General features: G+C 45.9%; 1 protein-coding gene across 1 annotated transcript in view; it reads left to right on the forward strand.

The window, feature by feature from the left end:
* Positions 1–1,349: 1,349 nt before the first annotated feature.
* LOC147106706 (acyl-CoA 6-desaturase-like) overlaps positions 1,350–22,657 on the forward strand; it is an 80,660-nt gene continuing 59,352 nt past the window's right edge. Inside the window, exons 1-3 of the mRNA XM_086008506.1 lie at positions 1,350–1,733; positions 13,348–13,545; positions 16,459–16,560. Coding sequence (XP_085864632.1) covers positions 1,350–1,733; positions 13,348–13,545; positions 16,459–16,560 — 684 coding nt within the window. The remainder of the gene's footprint in view (positions 1,734–13,347; positions 13,546–16,458; positions 16,561–22,657) is intronic.

Consider the following 22,657-nt stretch of genomic DNA (forward strand, 5'->3'; position numbering starts at 1 on the left):
CTGGAGATACTCAGCAGGTCAGGCAGCATCTGTGAAGAGAGAAACAGAGTTAATGTTTCAGGTCGATGACCTTTCATCAGAACTGGAAAAAAGCAGGAAATGGAACAGATTTTTAAGCAAGTGTAGGGGCTGGGAAATGGGGAGGGGATGAAAGAACAAAAGGGAAGGTCTGTGATAGGGTAGAAGGCAGGAGAGGTTAAGAGACATTAAGAGATATTCAAGGCAAAAGGAGATGGTAATGGGACAGATTAAGAAACAAAGGATGGCTCTGGATGAAGTGTGAATTGCGCTGGCAGAATGAAAGACAGCTGCCATGTGGGAGAGAAGAAAAAAAGACACAGACAAAAAGTGTGGATGAAAAATATATATATGATAGGGGCTGAGGTTATGATCTGAAATTGTTGAACTCTATGTTGAGTCCAGAAGGCTGTAAAGGGCCTAATCAAAAGAGGAGGTGCTGTTCCTCGAGTTTCCGCTGAGCTTCAGTGGAACAATGCAAAAGGCCGAGGATGGTGAGGTCTGAGTGGGAGTGGTGCGAAGAATTAAAGTGACAGGCGACTGGAAGCTCGGGGTCCCCCGTTCAGCCCATCTAACCAACCCATCCATATCATCCTGTAGCCTGAGGCTTCCCTCCTTGCTATTTACCACCCCACCAATTTTCGTGTCATCTGCAAACTTACTGATCATACCTCCTACATTCATATCTAAATCATTAATGTACACTACAAACAGCAAAGGACCCAGCACCGATCCCTGCAGTACACCACTGGACACAGGCTTCCATTCACAAAAACAACCTTCGACCATCACCCTCTGCCTCCTGCCACTAAGCCAATTTTGGATCCAATGTGCCAAATTGCCCTGGATCCCATGGGCTCTTACCTTCTTGACCAGTCTCCCATGCGGGACTTTGTCAAAAGCCTTACTGAAGTCCATGTAGACTACATCAACTGCACTACCCTCATCCACACACCTAGTCACCCCCTCGAAAAAGTCAATCAAATTGGTTAGACATGATCTCCCCCTGACAAAGCCATGCTGACTATTCTTGATTAATCCTTGCATCTCCAAGTGGAGACTAATTCTGTCCCTCAGAATTTTTTCCAATAATTTCCCTACCACTGATGTTAGGCTCACTGGCCTGTAATTCTCTGGTTTATCCCTACTACCCTTCTTGAATAATGGTACTACATCTTATCTGGGCCTAGTGATTTATCCACTTTTAAGCCCGCTAAAACCACTAGTACCCCCTCCCTCTCAATACTAATTTGTTCAAGTATATCACAATCCCCCTGCCTGATTTCTATGCCTACATCGTCCTTCTCCATAGTCCCTCCTCTGTCTTGTTCATGTGTTGTATCGAACCTTTTGCCGAGTCCATCAGGAAGGATGCAATCTTAAGAGGGGTGACGATCCCAGGCAGCGGAGGCACTCAGGTCAAGGCCTCCCTGTACATGGACAATGTCGCCGTCTTTTGCTCGGATCCGCTGTTGGTCCACAGATTGCTGAGCATCTGCAACCAGTTTGAACTGGCCTTGGGAGCCAAATTCAATTGCAACAAAAGTGAGGCCATGTTCTTTGGCAACTGGGCCAACCGATCCTTTGTCCCCTTCACTGTCAGGTCAGATTACCTGAAGGCGCTGGGAATATGGTTCGGAGCGGTCGGGGCGTGCACCACAAACTGGTCAAGGAAAAACTTGGAATGTGGGAGCAGCGCTCCCCATCGATTGCGGGCAAGAACCTGGTCATCAGGTGTGAGGTACTCTCAGCGTTGCTGTATGTGACAGACTAGATGCAGGAAGGATGTTCCTGATGGCGGGGGAGTCCAGAACCAGAGGTCACAGTCTAAGGATAAGGGGTAAGCCATTTAGGACTCAGATGAGGAGGAATTTCTTCACCCAGAGAGCGGTGAACCTGTGGAATTCTCTACCACAGAAGGCAGTTGAGGCCAACTTATTAAATATGTTCAAGAAGGAGTTAGATATATTTCTTAAGGCTAAAGGGATCAAGGGATATGGGGAGAAAGCAGGGACAGGGTACTGAATTTGGATGATCAGCCATGATTTCATTAAATGGCGGAACAGGCTCGAGTGGCTGAATGGCCTACTCCTGCTCCTATCTTCTATGTTTCTATGTCTATGTGGCACAGGTCAGGCCCATACCCAACCCCTGCACCAGGACAGTCACCCAAGCCTTCTTCCACTTTATCTGGAGGTCAAAAATGGGCAGACACAATGAAAAAACCTCCGGACAAAAGGGGGAAAAACATACCCAACATTGCCCTCATCCTGATGGCCACCTGTGTGTACGGCTGCATCATTCAGTACGCAAACACCAAGTGCTGAGGTTCTAGCTATCCCCGGTGTTGCGAAGGATGGGTCTGGCCACACTGCTGCGGAATGCTTCATTTAGTTGGACCGTGCCAAGCCACCTGTCCTTTATAGAAAAGTTTGTACAGGAAAACTCCTTTGACCACAAGGCCATAAAGCAGTGGTCTGCACATAATCTCCTTGAGGCCATACGGAGAAATTAGATTGTGGATCCTGTCGGATGGTTCCCCGAGCAGACTGTCAAAGTCATTTGGCAGAATGCTTCATCGCCAGAGCTTTCAAACAAGCACCAAGTTATAGCTTGGCTGGTGGTGAGAAGGGCCCTCCCCATCAGATCCTTCATGCGCACCCGGAGTCTCAGAACCACTGCATGCTGTCCATGAGGCGGCTGTGGGGGGGACGAGACCGTCGTCCATCTCCTTCTGGAATGTGCATTTGCAAAGAAGGTCTGGAAGGAGATGCAGTGGCTTTTGTCGAAATTCATCCCAAGCAGCTCGGTAACCCAGGCCTCTGTGGACTGTTCCCAGGGACGCACACCTAGACAAACATCAACTGCTGCTGGAGGACCATCAACTCGGTGAAAGACGCCCTTTGGTCTGCCCGCAACTTGCTGGTCTTCCAGTGCAAGGCGTTGTCCACGACCGAGTTTTGCAGACTGGCACATTTCAAGGTCCAGGACTACGCGCTGAGCGACGCACTAAAGCTTGGTGCAGCCGCCGCAAAGGCTCAATGGGGAAATGCCACAGTTTAAGGCCCTCCTGCCATTGTACACTGAGGGGCTGGAAGCAGCGTAAAACCCCTCGGGCTGTATGTCTTAGTGATTATACTGATTGCAATTTAAATGTACATGTAATCTGCACTGCAAATGGAATGAGGTACTCTAATGTATTCAACCTGTATTGTATGATGTAAAATATGATATGTGGATTGTAATGTAATGTATCTTGACAAATTTTATGAATAAACTATATTTTGGGGGGAAAAATGTGGGTAGATGGTAATTTCACACCACTTCAGGTTCCGGTATACTGACTGCTGCAAAGACAACACTGTCAATAAAACTGAGGTTTAAAGAGAACCCTTGTGGCGCGTTGGACCGACTTTTAAGTTGTTGATGTTTGAGGATAACATTCTGCCATTTTAACTATTTTAACACAAATGGACCTGGCAGTCAGAGTCCAGTGAGATCTCTACTATATACACTGTTTCCGATCGGGTAATTTGACCTTGGCAGGAGTCACGTGTTGACACTTCCATTAAAACCTACATTAGCACCTTGATAATGTAATCATTCCCTGGATTTGCTTACTGCTGTTACACTTTGATTACACTTTTTTAATTTGGACTAATACATAAGTCAAATTGAGCAACTTTGAATTAAGAGGAGTAGAGTGTAATTATTCTGCATCGACCCTGTGCTGTACTTGATCCAGGAGTGCTTGATGCTGATGAGGGGACAAGTGTGCTATCACATAGCAGTTCTTTACAGTATTTTATTTAGGGGATAGAGTTAGACGCTTGCCTGGAATCTGGGTTCTTTCATTTGCTTGCAGTGCAGCTTCTCTGTGAAATGGGTTTGTGCAGTCCCAACCCAGTTTATTCAGGCATGAGCCCGTAGCAGTACGTGGCAGCAAGTAAAACTAAATTGGTAATCTCGCTTAAGGAAACCGTGGGATAGCTATGTGGAAATGTTGAATGTCACACTGGTGCAATAGGGGATGCTTTTCAGGTTGGGACTGAAGCACATTTTGGGGTGGAGTAGAGGACGCTTATACAGGCTACTGATAATTCAAAGTTATCTGCTTAAATAAAATGATCAAGCAGCATGAATTAAGCAATTTTAATAAAACACAGGCTTTTTTATTACACTTTTTTAATTTGGATTAATCGATAAATCAAATTGAGCAAGAGGAGTAGAGTGTAATTATTCTGTATAGACCCTATGCTGTACTTGATCCAGGAGTGCTTGATGCTGATATCAGGTGACTGAAATGGAAAATGTTCCATTCCTGGCACTAACACTCCACCTTAATGAGCACAAAAGTGGAGAATACAAAACAGTTCCTTTGGAGACTGTGGGAGTATCTGTATCTGTAAACACACGAGTCACAGGGCAGGCAGCAGTGACAAAGGGCATGCAGCATAGGGAAGAAGGATGAAATCATCAGTAAATAATTTATTAAAAGGTTCAGTTTACCTCATTGATCCAGGTTACCATTTGCCTACAACAATACAGATGGTCTCAGTAATCCAATTCCCCGCTCGCTTGTCGGTAGAAAGCCCTGCTTTGCAGATGGTGTATGTGAGCTAGAAATGTTTGTGACTCCTTGTAACTTTGGATGATCTAAAGCTTGGTTGAGCAGCACAGAACATAAGTGGACTGAGGGGAAATGTGTTTCTTAGAAATAAGCTTTTATATTTCTCCACTCCCTCCCCCCCACACACAATCATAACTGGAGTACGGTTGCACAGTTCCCCAGCTGCTCTTCAGTACCTCACCTAAATAGCCATTCTTCATCTGTGAGCTGACAGCTCTATGTACGATCAGGGTATTTGCTACAACAGTGATGCAATTGATGAGCAATCATGTTCTCACCTGACCTCCACATAGCTGTGCCTTCCAACAGGTGTCATTGGATCGTGATCAGCACTGGGAACCCAAAATTGTAAAGTCCGCACTTCAATAATACACGGACTTCGGGAGAACAGTTTAACAGGTACTTTACTGAACAAGAGGCAGCTTGAAACTGAAACTACAGAAGCCTGCTAGGGCCTTTTTATACAGGCGTGTTCACTGCCGGTACTGCAGTCTAAGACCAGTTATTCCCTTAAAGGCACATACACAACAATTCCTCCCCTTTTAGATAAACAGTACATAACATTCATTTAACAACTAAATAATAACTAATTACAATTACAATTTTCTCAGTAATATATACATCAACTGAAATAATCATTTATAAGTTCAGTCTTTGAGGAGGCTTCCTGATCCGGACTGGATAGCGCCTTTCTCGAGTACCCTGTTCTGGCGGTGGAGTCAATTCTGGCTCATTGTCATTGGTTGGTTCGTCAGCTTCCAATACCCCTGCTTCTGAGGTAGACGCAATCTGTACTTCGGGCTCATTACCAGGTGCACATGCTTGTGGTACAGGTTTGGCTTGTTCCTGTGACTCTAGAATCTGGTCAGCATGGCGTCTCACGATGCTCTCTCCAACGTCCACTGTGTACATTAGTGGTCCCTGCTGTGTGCATATCGTGCCTGGCTGCCATTTTTCTGTTCAGTAGTCGCGGGCCAAGACTGGTTGCCCTATCTTGAAGCTCCTGGTTGGCTTCTCATTTATGTGCTGGAACTGCTTATCCTCAACATCTCATCTTATGTTTGGTTTGAACAAATCCAAGCGACATCTTAGTCTCCGGTTGAAAAACAGTACGGCTGGAGTTTGGTTGGTTACTGCATGTGTCGCATTTCAGTAAGCAAACAGGAAGTTATCCACCTTGTGTTGCAGTGGTATGTCATCATTATACATTGCCTTTATGGCCTTTTTAAAGGTCTGAACAAACCTCTCAGTCAATCCATTTGTGGCTGGATGATATGGGGCAGATGTGTAATGTTTCACCCCATTATTCTTCAGGAACCTCCGGAAATCCTCAGACACAAACTGTGGGCCATTGTCGGAACAGATCTGTTCTGGCAACCCATTCCTGGCGAAGATGGTCCTTAGGACTGCAATAGTTTTCTCCGTGGTGGTGGAGGACATTTTAATGACCTCTGGCCATTTCGAATGGGCGTCCACAGCGATTAGAAACATTGAGTCCATAAATGGACAAGCGAAATCAACGTGTACCCGTTGCCATGGAGATGAGGGCCACTCCCATGGATGTAGCGGGGCCTGTGGTGGAGTATTTTGGACCTTCTGGCATCCTGTGCATCTCTTGGTCATATCCTCGATTTCTTGATCGATTCCCGGCCACCACACAAACGCCCTGGCTAGGCTCTTCATTTTTACCCCTCCCAGATGACCCTCGTGAAGCTCATTGAGTACTCTATCTCTCAACTTGGGTGGAATTACCACTCGGGATCCACACATCAAGGTTCCCCGGCACACTGACAGCTGTTCCCTCCTTGGCGAGAATGCTGGCAACAGTGAGTCGCCATATGCTGGCCATCCCTTCACCGTCAAATCATAGACCCGAGAGAGTGTCGGGTCATTTCGGGTTTCCTTTTCAATACTTGCGTTTGTAACAGGCAAACATTCGACTATGGTCGCATGGAATATCTCCACCGGGTCCACTGCAGGTGCTTCTTCCGCCGTAGGCAATGGTAGGCGCGACAGCCCATCAGCATTTCCATGTTGTTTCGTACCTTTGTACTCTATGTCATACTGATGTGCCCCTAGAAAAAGTGACCATCTTTGCAGCCGTTGCGCCGTCATCACTGGAACGCCCTTCTTTGGGTTAAAAATGGAGACCAGGGGTTGATGATCAGTCAGTAGGGTGAATTTCTGCCCGTGCAGATAGTGATTGAACTTCTTCACCCCCCACACCAGGCTGAGGGCCTCCCTGTCAATCTGGGCGTAGTTACGCTCGGCTGAGGTTAGCGAGCGCGATGCAAAGGCTATTGGCCTCTCTGAACCGTCACGGAATTTGTGTGACAGCACCGCTCCAATGCCGTAAGGTGATGCATCACATGCCAACCAAATCGGTAGTGTTGGGTTGTAGTGGGCCAATACTTCTTTTGAAGTGATTTGGCATTTACATTCCTGAAAGGCACGCTTACACTCATCACTCCATTTCCATGTTACACCAGTTTGAAGGAGGGCGTTCAGTGGGTGCAGAATTGTAGATAAATTCGGCAAGAACTTATGGTAGTAGTTCACCAACCCGAGGAACGACCTCAGTTGCGACACATTTTCTGGTGCTGGAGCCTTGACTACAGCCTCAATCTTGTCCGGCGACTTATGCAACCCTTCCTCATCAATCATGTGGCCACAATACGAGATTTGTCTCCTGAAGAACTTGCATTTTGGACGGTTGGCTCGTAGCCCATATTCCTGCAATCTCGTGAGCACCTGTTCCAGGTTGGCAAGGTGTTCATTGTCATTTTCGCCCGTAACCAGGATGTCGTCCAAATAACACTGGGTCCCCGGGATCCCTTGTAGGACTTGTTCCATTGCCCTCTGTCACATAGCCGGGGCTGATGCTACCCCAAATACCAGTCGATTGTACTGGTAAAGGCCTTTGTGAGTGTTTATCGTGAGGTATTTCCTAGATGCTTCTTCCACCTCCATTTGTAGATACGCTTGAGCCAGGTCAATCTTTGTAAAACGTTTCCCTCCAGATAGTGAGGCGAAAATATCTTCTATCCGTGGTAGCGGATACTGTACTGTGTGCAGGACTGGGTTCACAGTCACCTTGAAGTCCCCTCAGATGCGAACCTTCCTTGGCTCCCCAGGCGTGCTGCTCAATGCTTTCTTCATTACAGGAATGATGGGTGTGGCCCACTCGCTCCCGTCCACCTTAGACAGCACCCCCGAATGCTCCAGACTCTCCAGTTCAGCTTCCACAGCTGGGCGTATCACGTATGGCACCGGTCTGGCCTTGAAAAATATTGGGGTTGCGTTATCCTCAATCTTTATGGTTGCCTTTACTCCTTTTAGAGTCCCAAGTCCTTGTTGGAACACCTCTTCCACGTCAGATAGAATTTGTGACAGACGTCCAGGTGCGACGTCATCATCTTTTTTGTCAGTCACAGTTAGTGCCAGAATGGAATGCCAATCCAATTGTAGTCTTCGGATCCATTCACGTCCCAATAATGGTGGTCCTCCATCTCGTAGTATATACATGTATAGTTTCTGTGTTTCCTTTCCGTTATATTCAACTGGCACCCTTATTTTTCCTCTGGGGTAGACCTTTTGCCCCGTGTATGTCTTCAATACAATGAACGTGTCCTTTAAGGGTATGTGTGAGAATAGCCGCTCATAGTCTCATCAATTCATGACAGTTAGGGCTGATCCTGTGTCCAATTCCATCTTCACTGGGGACCCTGCTATCATGAGGGTGACCCAAATGGTTCGGTGATCTTCTTTTGCGATCACGTTGTGTAACTTTAAACAACTTAGTCGCCTGCTCCCGGAGTCCTTATCACTCTCCTGATCTTCTGAACTACTATCTGTCAGTTTCTTTACTTTCCTGTACTGTTCCTTAGTAGTTCTTGTCGTGTTGGTCTTCTTTCCCGACCTGCAGACTCTTGCTATATGTCCCATCTTCCCGCATTGCCTGCATATTTTGTCTTTAAACCAGCAGTCCTTCTGCTCATGGGTTGTTCTGCCGCAGCGGTAGCACTTTTCGGCTCCATACGCCATTTTATTAGCGCTGTATTCTTGTGGTTTCTGTTGTATTTCCACAGCTCCCCGTGCTGCCACTTCGTAGGATACTGCCACGCTGAAAGCCTGTTCTAGCGTCAGGTCTTTTTTTGAAAGTAGTCGTTTCTGGGTTCCTTCACTCTGGAGCCCGCAGACAAACTTATCCCGTAAGGTGTCTGCCAGTCCTGCTCCGAACTGGCAGTGCTTCGATAACTTGCGTAGTTCCGTAAGATAGTCAGCATTGCTCTCATCTTTGTGCTGGTTTCTTTTATGGAACTTGAATCTTTCTGCTATCAGCAGTGGTGTAGGGCTTAGATGTTCCTGTAAGATATGAACAATCTCCTCAAAACTTTTCTCCATTGGTTTAGCTGGGGTAATTAAATTCCACAATAGGCCATACGTACTCGCACCCATCAGATTTAATAATATCGACGCCCTCTTTCCATCAGCCACCTCATTTGCCTTGCAGTACACTTCAATTCTTTCCACATACGTGGTCCAGTCTTCTACCTCGTTGTCGAAAGCAGTGATACTGCCACTTTTCGGCATCTTGGGCGATTTAAAATGGCGCCTCCCGCGCTTTTGCTTCTTCCCCAATGGAATAAAATGGTGCCTCCCGCGCTTTTGCTTCTTCCCCTTACTGCCACACTGCTCCTAGCATTCTACAGGGTAATGGCGGTGACCCGCAGCTTTGGCGCATCTCGCTTTCCTTCCCCCCCATTTAGTTTCTCTCCGCTGTCCTGTTCTCGAGCACTGACCACGCCCTGTGCGCTCCACCCTCTCTCTCTTGCTTTCTTTTCCCGGTGACGCTGCGCGGCCCGATTTGTAGAGCCGCTCGATCGAGCTTGAGCCCGCCGCACTCCGGAAGGGTCAGCGCGCTACCTGCTACCAGCACGATTCGCTGGAACCACAGTCTCTCCCGCAATTCTCCAAACACCGATGGATTCTTCGGGCGGTTGCTCTCGGTCGACGCCCGTTGCTCAGACTACGACTTTCCAGGACCTTCCTTTCAGGCGAGATCCCCGTGAGATGATGCCACACTGCAGGTGAGTTCGAACTTACTCGTCGCCACTGTAAAGTCCGCGCCTCAATAATACACGGACTTCGGGAGGACAGTTTAACAGGTACTTTACTGAACAAGAGGCAGCTTGAAACTGAAACTACAGAAGCCTGCTAGGGCCTTTTTATACAGGGGTGTTCACTGTCGGTACTGCAGTCTAAGACCAGTTATTCCCTTAAAGGTACATACACAACAAAAATGATTTTTTTCTCTTCTAACACCGCCTCCCCAACATGGAGGTACTGAGCACAAATGTAGAACTCCTACCACCTCCCCATCAGAAGTCCGCTAACTCACCACAGTTCAGAGATCAAACCTGGAACCCTGCTTGGTGTGTGTGGTCAATTCCACACCAAGCAGTGCATTTCCTCTTCAGCCGTTGGTAGAATCCTGAAAGGAAATGTTTGCACCCGGGACTGAAATGATTAATTCATGGGTGGAGCTGGAATAATAAGGTTTGATTGTAGGTGGCCTTTGGAATTTGACCTGTGGTCTTCCAATCAAGGTCACTATTGTAACTAGCATTGTGGTTCCACAGGAAATTCAGGGTTAGAAGCCCATCGAAGGGAGGGAGATTGAGATGGACAGTATTCAAGAGGCATGTGTTTCTAGGATTAAGGGATATGTTAAGGGTTAGGAGGGGAGGCTCAATGACAAAAGATACCAGCTTGTTCAGCCCTATGGCTTTTTCCTGCTTCCAAATAAATATGTTTGTTCATATCTACAGTAATTAAGTCTTGATTTTTATTCACCCCTCCACAATGCACAAACCATTACCCTGTTGAGGGACCAACCAAAACCCACGTCAATGCCACCTTTGGAGATGACATTGGGTGATAACACAAGAGTGCCCCATGGTGACGCTGCACTCTGATTTCTGCCTCCATGTGGGAGAAATGGCTGGCACAATGGTCAAGACTCTAAACAATTATTTTGGAGCACACGGGGTTGGGGGTAATATTTTGGCATGGATAAGGGATTGGCTAACTAACAGAAAACAGAGAGTCGGGATAAATGGGTCATTTTCCGGTTGGCAACCAGTAACTAGTGGGGTGCCATATGGATCAGTGCTGGGGCCTCAACTATTTACAATCTATATTAATGACTTGGATGAAGGGACCAAGTGTACTGTAGCCAAATTTGCTGATGATACAGAGATAGGTGGGTTAGCAAGTTGTGAGGAGGACACAAAGAGACTGCAAAGGGATAGAGATAGGTTAAGTGAGTGGGCAAAAATTTGGCAGATGGAGTACAATGTGGGAAAATGTGAGGTTATCCACTTTGGAAGGAAGAATGAAAAAGCAAATTATTATTTAAATGGAGTGAGACTACAAAATGCTGCGGTACAAAGGGATCTGGGGTCCTAGTACATGAAATACAAAAGCTTAGCATGCAGGTACAGCAAGTACAGGAAACTCTCTTTTTACCGGCACCTAAATAACCGGAAATCTCTCTTAACCGGCAAAATTCAGGAGTAGGTTCAGGTAAGTTTTACTTCATATTAGTGGCCGTGTAACCGGGGTTCCTGGATCTGTGGCCGTGTAACCGGGGTTCCTGTACCTGTTGCCATGCAACAGGGATGCCTGGATCTGTGGCCGTGTAACCGGGGTTCCTGCACCTGTTGCCATGCAACAGGGACGCCTGGATCTGTGGCCGTGTAACCGGGGTTCCTGCACCTGTTGCCATGCAACAGGGATGCCTGGATCTGTGGCCGTGTAACCGGGGTTCCTGCACCTGTTGCCATGCAACAGGGACGCCTGGATCTGTGGCCGTGTAACCGGGGTTCCTGCACCTGTTGCCATGCAACAGGGACGCCTGGATCTGTGGCCGTGTACAGGGCTCTCTTACCTTAGTAAGCATACCTCTCAGTAATCCGGACTTTTTGATCAACCGGCACCACGCCGGTCATAGAAACATAGAAGATAGGAGCAGGAGTAGGCCATTCGGCCCCTCGAGCCTGCTCCGCCATTCAATGCGATCATGGCTGATCATCCAAATTCAGTACCCTGTCCCTGCTTTCTCCCCATATCCCGTGATCCCTTTAGCCTTTTAATCAGTGCCAGATAAAAAAGAGTTTCCTGTAATTCGGAAGGCTAATGGAATGTTGGCCTTTATTGCAAGGGGTATGGAGTATAAAAGTAGGGAAGTTTTGATGCAACTTTACAGGGCGCTGGTGAGACTGCACCTGCAGTACTGCATACAGTTGTGGTCTCCATATTTAAGGAAGGATATACTTGGAGGCAGTACAGAGAAGGTTCACTAGGTTGATTCTTGGGATGGAGGGGTTGACATATGATGAAAGTTTGAGCAAGTTGGGCCTATACTCATTGGAGTTTAGAAGAATGAGAGATGATCTTATTGAAACATATAAGGTTCTGAGGGGGATTGACAGGGTGGATGCTGAGAGGATGTTTCCCCTAGTGGGGGTATCTAGAACTAGGGGGCATAGTTTCAGAATAAGGAGTCGCCCATTTAAGACAGAGATGAGAAGGAATTTCTTCTCTCAGAGGGCGGTGAATCTTTGGAATTCTCTACCCCGGAGAGCTGTGGAGGCGGAGTCACTGAATATATTCAAGGTGGAGATTGACAGACATTTGAACTACAAGGGTGTCAAGGGGTATGGGGAGAGAGCGGGAAAGTGGTGTTGAGGACAAGATTGGATCAGCCATGATCTTATTGAATGGTGGAGCAGGCTCGAGGGGCTGATTGGCCTACTCCTGCTCCTGTTTCTTATGTTCTTATATTCTTATCACGAACCTACGTATAGAATCGCAGGATCAGACCAATGTTCCATGATACCGTGCAGTGGAGTGCCAACGCATCATGCCCATTACCTATTTACAGTTTGATTTTAACCAGAATGAAATAGTTTGAGCCAAAGGAAACCCTGGTGAAATCATTGCAAAAATCAGATTGTGATTCAACAAATTAGTATATTCCCGCTGAGAAATCAACTCCCACTCTAGAGCATGACCTAAAAACTGCACTTGGTATTGATTCCGTGTGTGCAATACCATGCAAAATAGACTACTAATAGATTTTTAAAATCTTCTGTCAGCGCGTACTTCCTGTCTCCATTTTGCCATTATAAATTCCAGTGCCACATTTATAATGGGAACCGTCTATGTAAACTTGTCACACTGTAATTACTCCCTCCCCCATTCGAGGCACTGCAGTGCCCCTACTGACAGGAAGATGACCAGTTTACTTAAGTAATTTCCATTATTAATGTGGGCACAGGAATTTATAATGGGAATAGAAAAGTAAGGACAAAATGTATGGTTTTAAATTGGAGACTGAATTAGACCTGCAAACCCTGAGCTAATTATCCCAGCCCTCTAACCCCGTTTCATCTGGGGACTACACTTGGTTTTCACTCCCCTTTGTGCAATGACACTGAAAATCAACTAGTTTTAAAATTAAAATGAAATGAATTTGAATGTAATAGGGGCTTTGCTTTTTATCTAGGGAAAGTGTTTGGTTCCCAGCAGTAACATCTAACACTAACATTTGATGAGCATAAAATTCATTGAAAAAAGAGTGGTTACGGAGCACCCGTTGAAGATTCAGTGAACACTCATTCATTTGGTTTCAGATTGAGTTGATTGAAGATTTTCGGGCATTGCGGAAGACAGCGGAGGACATGAAACTATTTGACACAGATCTGGTGTTTTTCTCTCTCTACTTTGGCCACCTCTTGGTCTTGGAGTTCCTGGCCTGGGTGACGCTGTCATATTTTGGAACTGGCTGGATTCCAACTCTCCTTACTGCATTAATCCTGGCAACCTCACAGGTAAGGAACAGTCATCACTACATAATCAGATCAATGAAAGGCGTGGAACCAAGCAAAATGAGAATACCTAAGCATGGCAGGGGGAGGTACTGTGCTACGTCACTCCCTTTTTCTCCAGGGTACAAACTCTAATTAAGTTTAATCGAATGGGATGATCTCTTAATGTGATTTCAGTTAAGGATCCTGAAGAACACGAGTTTGGCTAATCCCAGTGCGGGATCCAGAAGGACAGGGAGTTTAGCCGATCCTATAGGATAGTACATTCAACTCCATTCAATCACTGACATGCTCTCTCTTTCCCAGCCCTACGCTTGATGTAAAGTGGGCAAGCAGCCACGATATGGGATAAAATGAATGCTTCCTCCGAAATCTATGGATTAATTAAGGATAGTCGGCTCAGATTTGCAAAAGGAAGTTGTATCCGACGAATTTAATATTGTTTTTTGAGGAAATATGGAGCGTATTGATAATGGAAATGTAGGGGTCGGTTTTTACCCGGCCAGTTTCCTCCGGGTAGGCAGTTAAAATTGAGCAGGTTACTTTCCTGCTCATAACCCAATCCTTTCCGATATTAAACTGCAGGATTTCACAAGCGGATGAGTCAACTGCCTAAAGCAGTCGGGTGCCTCAATATATGCAAATCAGGGTCCTATTAAGTCAATCGGTGTGTTCAACATATGAAGGATTTTGCTAAAGCAAACAGAATAACTATTTCCACTGATCGATGAGTCAGTAACTAGGAGACATAAATATAAGATCATCGGCAAAAGAGAGGGAGGCTAGGAGAATTTAAAAATATATATTTATAAGGAGTGAATAAATACTTGAAAAATGAAAAAAAATTAAGACTGTATGAGGAAAGGGAAAGGGATGGAACTAAGTCGGTAGCTCTTTTTGGAAATTGGCACAGGTGCAATGTGCTGACTTGTCGCCTTCTGTGCTGTAATACTCTGTAAATAACTCAGTGAATCTCAGTGTGACTCGTACAAATCTCATCCATGGCAATTGATTATGGGAATCCTTGATGCTGTGTAGCTACAGGGATTTAGAATCTTCGTCCTTTTGAGCGAGGGGAGTCTTTTATGACTCTTGAATATCTCCTGGATATAAACACCGAGGAATTCTCCCTTGAAAATAATGCACCAGTTCTACACGGAATGAACAAACCCCTTCAGCCTGTTCTCAGGGATCTCAAGCCTTGGTTGAAAACCTTGCATCTACAGTGAGATGGGTGAATGACTGCCATGAAATAATGCTGAGTTTTTTGTTGGATGAACTGATCAGCAGTTGTGGGGGTGAGAAACAGAGAAACATAGAAGATAGGAGCAGGAGTAGGCCATTCGGCCCCTCGAGCCTGCTCCACCATTCAATGCGATCATGGCTGATCATCCAAATTCAGTACCCAGTCCCTGCTTTCTCCCCATACCCCTTGATCCCTTTACCCTTAAGAAATACATCCAACTCCTTCTTGAATATATTTAATGTATTGGCTTCTACTGCCTTCTGTGGTAGAGAATTCCACAGGCTCACCACTCTCTGGGTGAAGAAATTCTTCCTCATTTCTGTCCTAAATGGCCTACCCCTTATCCTTAGACTGTGACCCCTGGTTCTGGACTCCCCGACCATCAGGAACATCCTTCCTGCATCTAGTCTGTCCAGTCCTGTCAGAATTTTATAAGTTTCAATGAGATCCCCTCTCATTCTTCTAAACTCCAGTGAGTACAAGCCCAATCGACCCAATCTCTCCTCATACATCATTCCTGCCATCCCAGGTATCAGCCTGGTGAATCTTCGCTGAACTCCTTCCATGGCAAGAACATCCTTCCTCAGATAAGGTGACCAAAACAGCACACAATACTCAAGATGTGGTCTCACCAAGGCCCTGTACAACTGCAGCAAGACATCCTTGTTCCTGTACTCAAACCCTCTCGCTACGAAGGCCAACATACCATTTGCCTTCTTAACCGCCTGCTGCACCTGCATGCTTACCTTCAGTGACTGGTGCACAAGGACACCCAGATCTTGTTGCACTTCCCCTTCTCCCAATCTATTGCCATTCAGATAATAATCTGCCTGCCTGTTTTTGCCACCAAAGTGGATAACCTCGCATTTATCCACGTTATATTGCATCTGCCATGCTTTTGCCCAATCACCCAACCTGTCCAAATCATCCTGGAGTTTCTCGGCATCCTCCTCACAGCACACACGCCCACCCAGCTTTGTGTCATCTGCAAATTTGGAGATATTACATCAAGTTCCCTTGTCTAGATCATTAATATATATTGTGAATAGCTGGGGCCCAAGGACCGATCCCTGCGGTACCCCACTAGTCACTGCTTGCCGCTCGGAAAAAGACCCGTTTATTCCAACTCTTTGCTTTCTGTCTGCCAACCAGTTCTCTATCCAAGTCAGTACCTTGCCCCCAATCCCATGTGCCTTAACTTTACACGCTAATCTCTTATGCGGGACCTTATCGAAAGCCTTCTGAAAGTCCAAATACACCACATCCACTGGTTCTCCCTTATCTATTTTACCAGTTACATCCTCAAAAAATTCCAGTAGATTATTCAAGCACGATTTACCTTTCGTAAATCCATGTTGACTTTGTCCGACCCTGTCACTGTTTTCCAAGTGCTCTGCTATTACATCTTTGAGAATGGACTCTAGCATTTTCCCCACTACCGATGTCAGGCTTACCGGTCTGTAATTCCCCGTTTTCTCTCTACCACCTTTTTTGAACAGTGGGGTTACATTAGTTACCCGTGAGGAGGCGGGGACGGTGAGAGCCGCTGAACTGTTTATCTGGGAGGATCATTGAGGATATTACTTTCTATAAAACAGTAAAAAGAATTCAATCTATTTTCCTATCCCTGTACAATGCTGTAAAGGTGTTTATCTTTTTGTGGATTCCAGACCCAGTCAGGCTGGCTTCAACAGGACTTTGGACATTTGTCTGTATTTCGGAAATCAAAGTGGAACCACCTGCTACATAAGTTCCTGATCGGTCACATGAAGGTTAGCATGGGGGAGGTGTTCTTAAGACAATGCTAATTTTAAAAAATCAGAATGCTGCAGGGTTTTCTGTAGTCTATTCCAAAGGACTTTACAAAGAATGGGTGTGGTGTATGATTATGTTGAGGCTGAAGCTGCTTTTCTTGCTGATTCTGAAACTGGCTCGGGGAACTTCAGCTTTACTGATCCCAGACTTGGTATTTGCCCATTAGGCCAGTTATGTTACATAATTTGCGGTAATGTGAAATAAAACCAGAAACCTTTGGAAACACTCAGCAGATTTTTAAAATATTCATTCCTGGGATGAGGGCGTCACTGGCAAGGCCAGCATTTATTGCCCGTGAGAATGTGGTGGTGAGCCGCCTTCTTGAACCGCTGCAGTTCATGTATTGTTTTACGTAGTGGTTTGGTACAACTGAGTGGCTTGCTAGGCCATTTCAGAGGGCAGGTAAGAGTCCACCACATTGCTGTGGGTCTAGAATGACATGTAGTCCAGACCAGATAAGGACAGCAGATTTCCTTCCCTAAAGGATATTAGTGACCAGATGGGTTTTTACAACAATCTGATAGTTTTATGGGCACTATTACTGATACTAGCTTTTTATTCTAGATTTATTAAATTAACTGAATTTAAATTCCCCAGCTGCCCTGGTGGGATTTAAGCTCATGTCTCTGGATCATTAGTCCAGGCCTCTGGATTACTAGTCCAGTAACATAACCACTATACTACCATACCCGCATCGGTGGAGAGAACAGACAAGTTGACGTTTCGGGTGTGCGGACCCTTTATCAAGACATGGTCTTCCAATGTAGGGGCCCAAGCCCCAGGAAGGAGCAGGTTGGTGTTTGGGGTGGGGACCCTCTGTCAGGATACCATGATGGGGAGGTTGGTCTGTACCCTTGGTGTCAACTTGCTTTTTACTTCTACCAGGCTCTTAGGCCACTGGAGCACGTTCTGCTTTGCCATTTATGCTTCCCTCTCCACCTGCCCATCAGCCATCTCTTTCAGCTATTCACGCATTTTCTGTGTCTTCTATTTCTTTGATTTCTCTCATTATGTCTCCGATTGTCTCATCCTAATATTACTTCTGTCATTTAACCATCTTCCCTTCTCCATTTAAGCACTTTAGAGGTCATTCTGTTTCTTTCTCTGTGACTGTGTCTATATATTTTCCGTCCCCTTTCCCATGTTCTGTTCCTTTTTAAATGCTGTTCATCGGTAATATCGGTAGAACATGAGAATTAGGAGCAGGAGTAGGCCATACAGCCCTTCGAGCCTACTCTGCCATTCAGTAAGATCATGGCTGATCTTTGACTTCAATTCCACTTTCCCGCCTGAATCCCATATCCCTTGATTCCCCTAGAGTCCAAAAAAAAGAACATAAGAATTAGGAGCAGGAGTAGGCCATACGACCCCTCGAGCCTGCTCCGCCATTCAATAGGATCTGGCTGATCTTCGACCTCAACTCCACTTTTCTGCCCTATCCCCATATCGCTTGATTCCTCTGGAGTCCAAAAATCTATCTATCTCAGCCTTGAATATACTCAACGACTGAGCATCCTTTGGGGCAGAGAATTCCAAAGATTCACAACACTCTGAGTGAAGAAATTCATCCTCATCTCAGCCTTAAAAGGCCGGTCGGTCCCTTGTTCTGTGACTATGCCCCCTAGTTCTAGGCTCTCCATCAGGGGAAATTATCTCTCAGCATTTATCCTGTCAATCCCCCTCAGAATCTTAAATGTTTCAATGAGATACCTCTCATTCTTCTAAACTCCAGGGTATAGGCTCAATCTCTTCTCATAGGACAACTCTCTCCTCCCAGGAATCAATCTAGTGAACCTTTGTTGCACTGCCTCTAAGGCAAATATATCCTTCCTAGACAACAGTACTCCAGGTGTGGTCTCACCAGAGCCCTGTACAATTGAAGCAAAACTTCCTTACTCTTGTACCCCAACCTTCAGCAATAAAGGCCAACATGCCATTTGCCTTCCTAATTGCTTGCTGCACCTGCATACTAACTCTCTGTGTTTCTTGTACTAGGACACCTAAATCTCTTTGAACACCAATATTTAATAGTTTCTCACCATTTAAAAAATATTCTGTTTTTTAAAATTCTTCCTACCAAAGTGATTAACCTCACATTTCCCCACATTATGCTCCATCTGCCACCTTATTGCCCACTCACTTAACCTGTCTATATACCTTTGCAGGCTCTTTGATTTCTCCTCACATCTTACTTTCCCACCTAGCTTTGTCTTGTCAGTAAACTTGGATACATTGCACTCGGTCCCTTCATCTAAATCATTAATATAGATTGTAAATAGCTGAGACCCAAGCACTGATCCTTGCGGCACTCCATTAGTTACAGCCTGCCAATCTGAAAATGACCCATTTCTCGCTACTCTCTGTTTTCTGTCTGTTAACCAATCCTTTATCCATGCTAATACGTTAACCCCAACTCCATGTGCCGTTATCTTGCTTAACAATCTTTTATGTGGCACCTTATCGAATGCCTTTTGGTAATCCAAATATACAACATCCATTGGTTCCCCTTTATCTACCCTGCTAATTGCATCGTCAAAAACTCTAATAAATTTGTCAAACACGATTTCCCTTTCATAAAACCATGTTAACTCTGCCTAATCATATTATGATTTCTAAGAACCCTGTTACCACTTCCTTAATAATAACCTAAAGAACAAATGGTGGGTGGAGAAAGCGCAGGAGATCCAGCAGCTAGCCGACAACCACGACGTGCGTGGATTCTTTAGCGCAGTCAAGACCATCTACGGCCCAAGCACCCAAGGCCCTTCCCCACTGCGGGCCAAGAACGGAGAGGTACTCATCAAGGACAGGGAAGCAGTCAGTGCCTGCTGGAAGGAGCACTTCGAAGACCTCCTTAACCACGACTCTGTCTTCGACACGAGTGTCCTCAACTCCATCCCACAGCATGCTACCCGCCACCATCTCAGCACAACCCCAGCCCGGCATGAGGTTGAAAAGGCCATCCAACAACTGAAGAACAACAAGGCCTCAGGAGCAGATGGAATCCCCGCCGAGGCACTAAAGCATGGCGGAGAAGCACTACTGGCGCGAATTTATGAACTCATTTCTCTTATCTGGAAGGAGGAAAGCATGCCAGGGGATCTCAGAGATGCCATAATTGTGACCATCTTCAAGAAAGGTGACAAGTCCGATTGCGGTAATTACAGAGGAGTTTCCCTGTTATCTGCCACAGGAAAAGTCATCGCAAGAATCCTCCTCAATCGCCTTCTCCCAGTGGCCGAAGAGCTCCTCCCAGAGTCACAATGCGGATTCCGCCCACTAAGGGGCACAATGGACATGATCTTCACCGCACGTCAATTACAAGAGCAATGCAGGGAACAGCACCAACTGCTGTACATGGCCTTCTTTGATCTCACAAAGGCCTTCGACACTGTCAACCGTGAGGGATTATAGAGTGTCCTCCTCAAATTCGGCTGCCCTCAAAAGTTTGCCACTATCCTCCGCTTGCTTCACGACGACATGCAAGCCATGATCCTGACCAACGGTTCCACCACAGACCCAATTCACGTACGAACCAGGGTCAAGCAAGGCTGTGTCATCGCACCAATGCTCTTCTCAATCTTCCTTGCTGCAATGCTCCATCTCACCCTCAGTAAGCTCCCCACTGGAGTGGAGCTAATTTACAGAACAAACGGGAAACTGTTCAACCTCCGTCACCTCCAGGCCAGATCCAAGGTCGTCCCATCCTCTGTCGTCGAATTACAGTATGCAGACGATGCTTGCTTCTGCGCTCACTCAGAGGTCGAACTCCAAACCATCGTAAATACCTTCACCGAAGCATACGAGAGCATGGGCCTTACACTGAACATCCGTAAGACAAAGGTCCTCTACCAACCTGCCCCCGCCACACAGTGCTGCCCCCCGATTATCAAAATCCACGACAAGGCCTTGGACAATGTGGACCACTTTCCATACCTCGGGAGCCTACTGTCAACAAGGGCAGACGTCGACGACGAAGTCCAACACCGCCTTCAGTGTGCCAGTGCAGCCTTCGGTCGCCTGAGGAAGAGAGTGTTTGAAGACCAGGACCTCAAACCCAGCACTAAGCTCATGGTCTACAGGGCAGCAGTGATACCTGCCCTGCTGTATGCCTCAGAGACATGGACCATGTACAGCAGGCACCTCAAAGCACTGGAGAGGTACCACCAACGCTGCCTCCGCAAGATCCTGCAAATCCATTGGCAGGATAAGCGCACCAACATCAGTGTTCTTGCTCAGGCCAACATCCCCAGCATCGAAGCTCTGACCACGCTCAATCAGCTCCGATGGATGGGTCACACTGTCCGCATGCCCGATACGAGACTCCCAAAACAAGCGCTCTATTCAGAGCTCCGGCACGGCAAGAGAGCCCCAGGTGGGCAGAGGAAATGCTTCAAGGACACCCTCAAAGCCTCCTTGAAAAAGTGTAACATCCCCACCGACACCTGGGAATCCCTGGCCCAAGACCGCACAAAGTGGAGGAGAAGCATCCGGGAAGGCGCCGAACACTTCGAGTCTCTTCGCCGGGAGCAAGCGGAAGCTAAGCGTAGGCAGCGCAAGGAGCGCACGTCAACCCAAGCACCCCACCCAACCGCCCCTTCAACCACCATCTGCCCCACCTGTGACAGAGACTGTAGGTCTCGCATTGGACTCATCAGTCACCTGCGAACTCATTTTTAATGTGGAAGCAAGTCATCCTCGGTTCCGAGGGACTGCCTAAGAAGAAGAATAGATTCCAGCATTTTCCTGACGAGTGATGTCAGTCTAACTGGCCTGTAGCTCCCTGTTTTCTTTCTCCCTCCTTTCTTGAATAGCGGGGTTACATTTGCTACCTTCCAATCCACTGGGACCATTCCTGAATCTAGGGAATTTTGGAAGATCACAACCAATGCATCCATTATCTCTGCAGCCACCTCTTTTAGAACCCTAGGATGTAGGCCATCTGGTCATGGGATTTGTCAACTTTTGGTCCCATTAGTTTCTCAAGTACTTTTTCTCTACTAATATTAATTAATTTAACTTACTCGCTCTCATTAGCCCCTTGGTTCCCCACTATTTTTGGTATACTTTTTATGTCTTTACTGTGAAGACAGATACAAAATATTTGTTTAAAGTCTCTGCCATTTTATTGTTCCCCAATATAATTTCTCCTGTCTCAACCTCTAAGGGACTAATGCTTACATTTGCTACTCTCTTCCTTTTTACATACTTGCAGAAGCTCTTACAATCTGTTTTTATATTTCTTGCTAATTTACACTCATTCTATTTTCTCCCTTTTTATCCATTTTTTGGTCATTCTTTGCTGACTTACTACTATTCTTTGCAACATTATAAGCCTCTTCTTTTAATTTAATACTATCCTTAACTTCTTTAGTTAGCCACGGATGGATCACTTTTCCCGTGGAGTTTTTATTTCTCAATGGAATGTATATTCGTTGAAAATTTTGGAACATGTCTTTAAATGATCGCCACTGCTTATCTACTGTCATGCCTTTTAATCTAATTTCCCAATCTACCTTAACCAACTCGCCCCTCATAACTACGTAATTGGCTTTGTTTAAGTTTCAAGATTCTAGTGTTGGACTTAAGAATGTCACTTTCAAACTCAGTGTGAAATTCTATCATATTATGATCAATCTTCCCTAGAGGATCCTTTGCTGTAAGATTACTAACCCTGTCTCATTACACAAAACAAGATCTAAAATAGCCTGTTCCCTGGTTGGTTCCATGACGTATTGTTCCAGGAAACTGTCTCGAACACATTCCATGAACTCGTCCTCCAGACTACCCTTGCCCATTTGATTTGCCCAATCTATATGCAGATTAAAGTCCTGCACGATTATTGTATCACTTTGCTACAAGCCCCTATTATTTCTTGATTAATACTCTGTCCAATGGTATAACTACTCTTAGGGGGCCTATAAACCACTCCCACCACTGTTTCCTGCCCCTTGTTATTTCTTTTCTCCACCCATACTGATTCCAATTCCTTATCTTCTGAGCCAAGATATTTTCTCATGACTGTCCTTATGTTATCCTTAATTATCAGGGATA

The sequence above is a fragment of the Somniosus microcephalus genome, chromosome 15 (assembly GCF_052327205.1).
Source record: "Somniosus microcephalus isolate GS21.2 chromosome 15, FLI_Smic_1.0, whole genome shotgun sequence".
Lineage (NCBI taxonomy): Eukaryota > Metazoa > Chordata > Chondrichthyes > Squaliformes > Somniosidae > Somniosus > Somniosus microcephalus.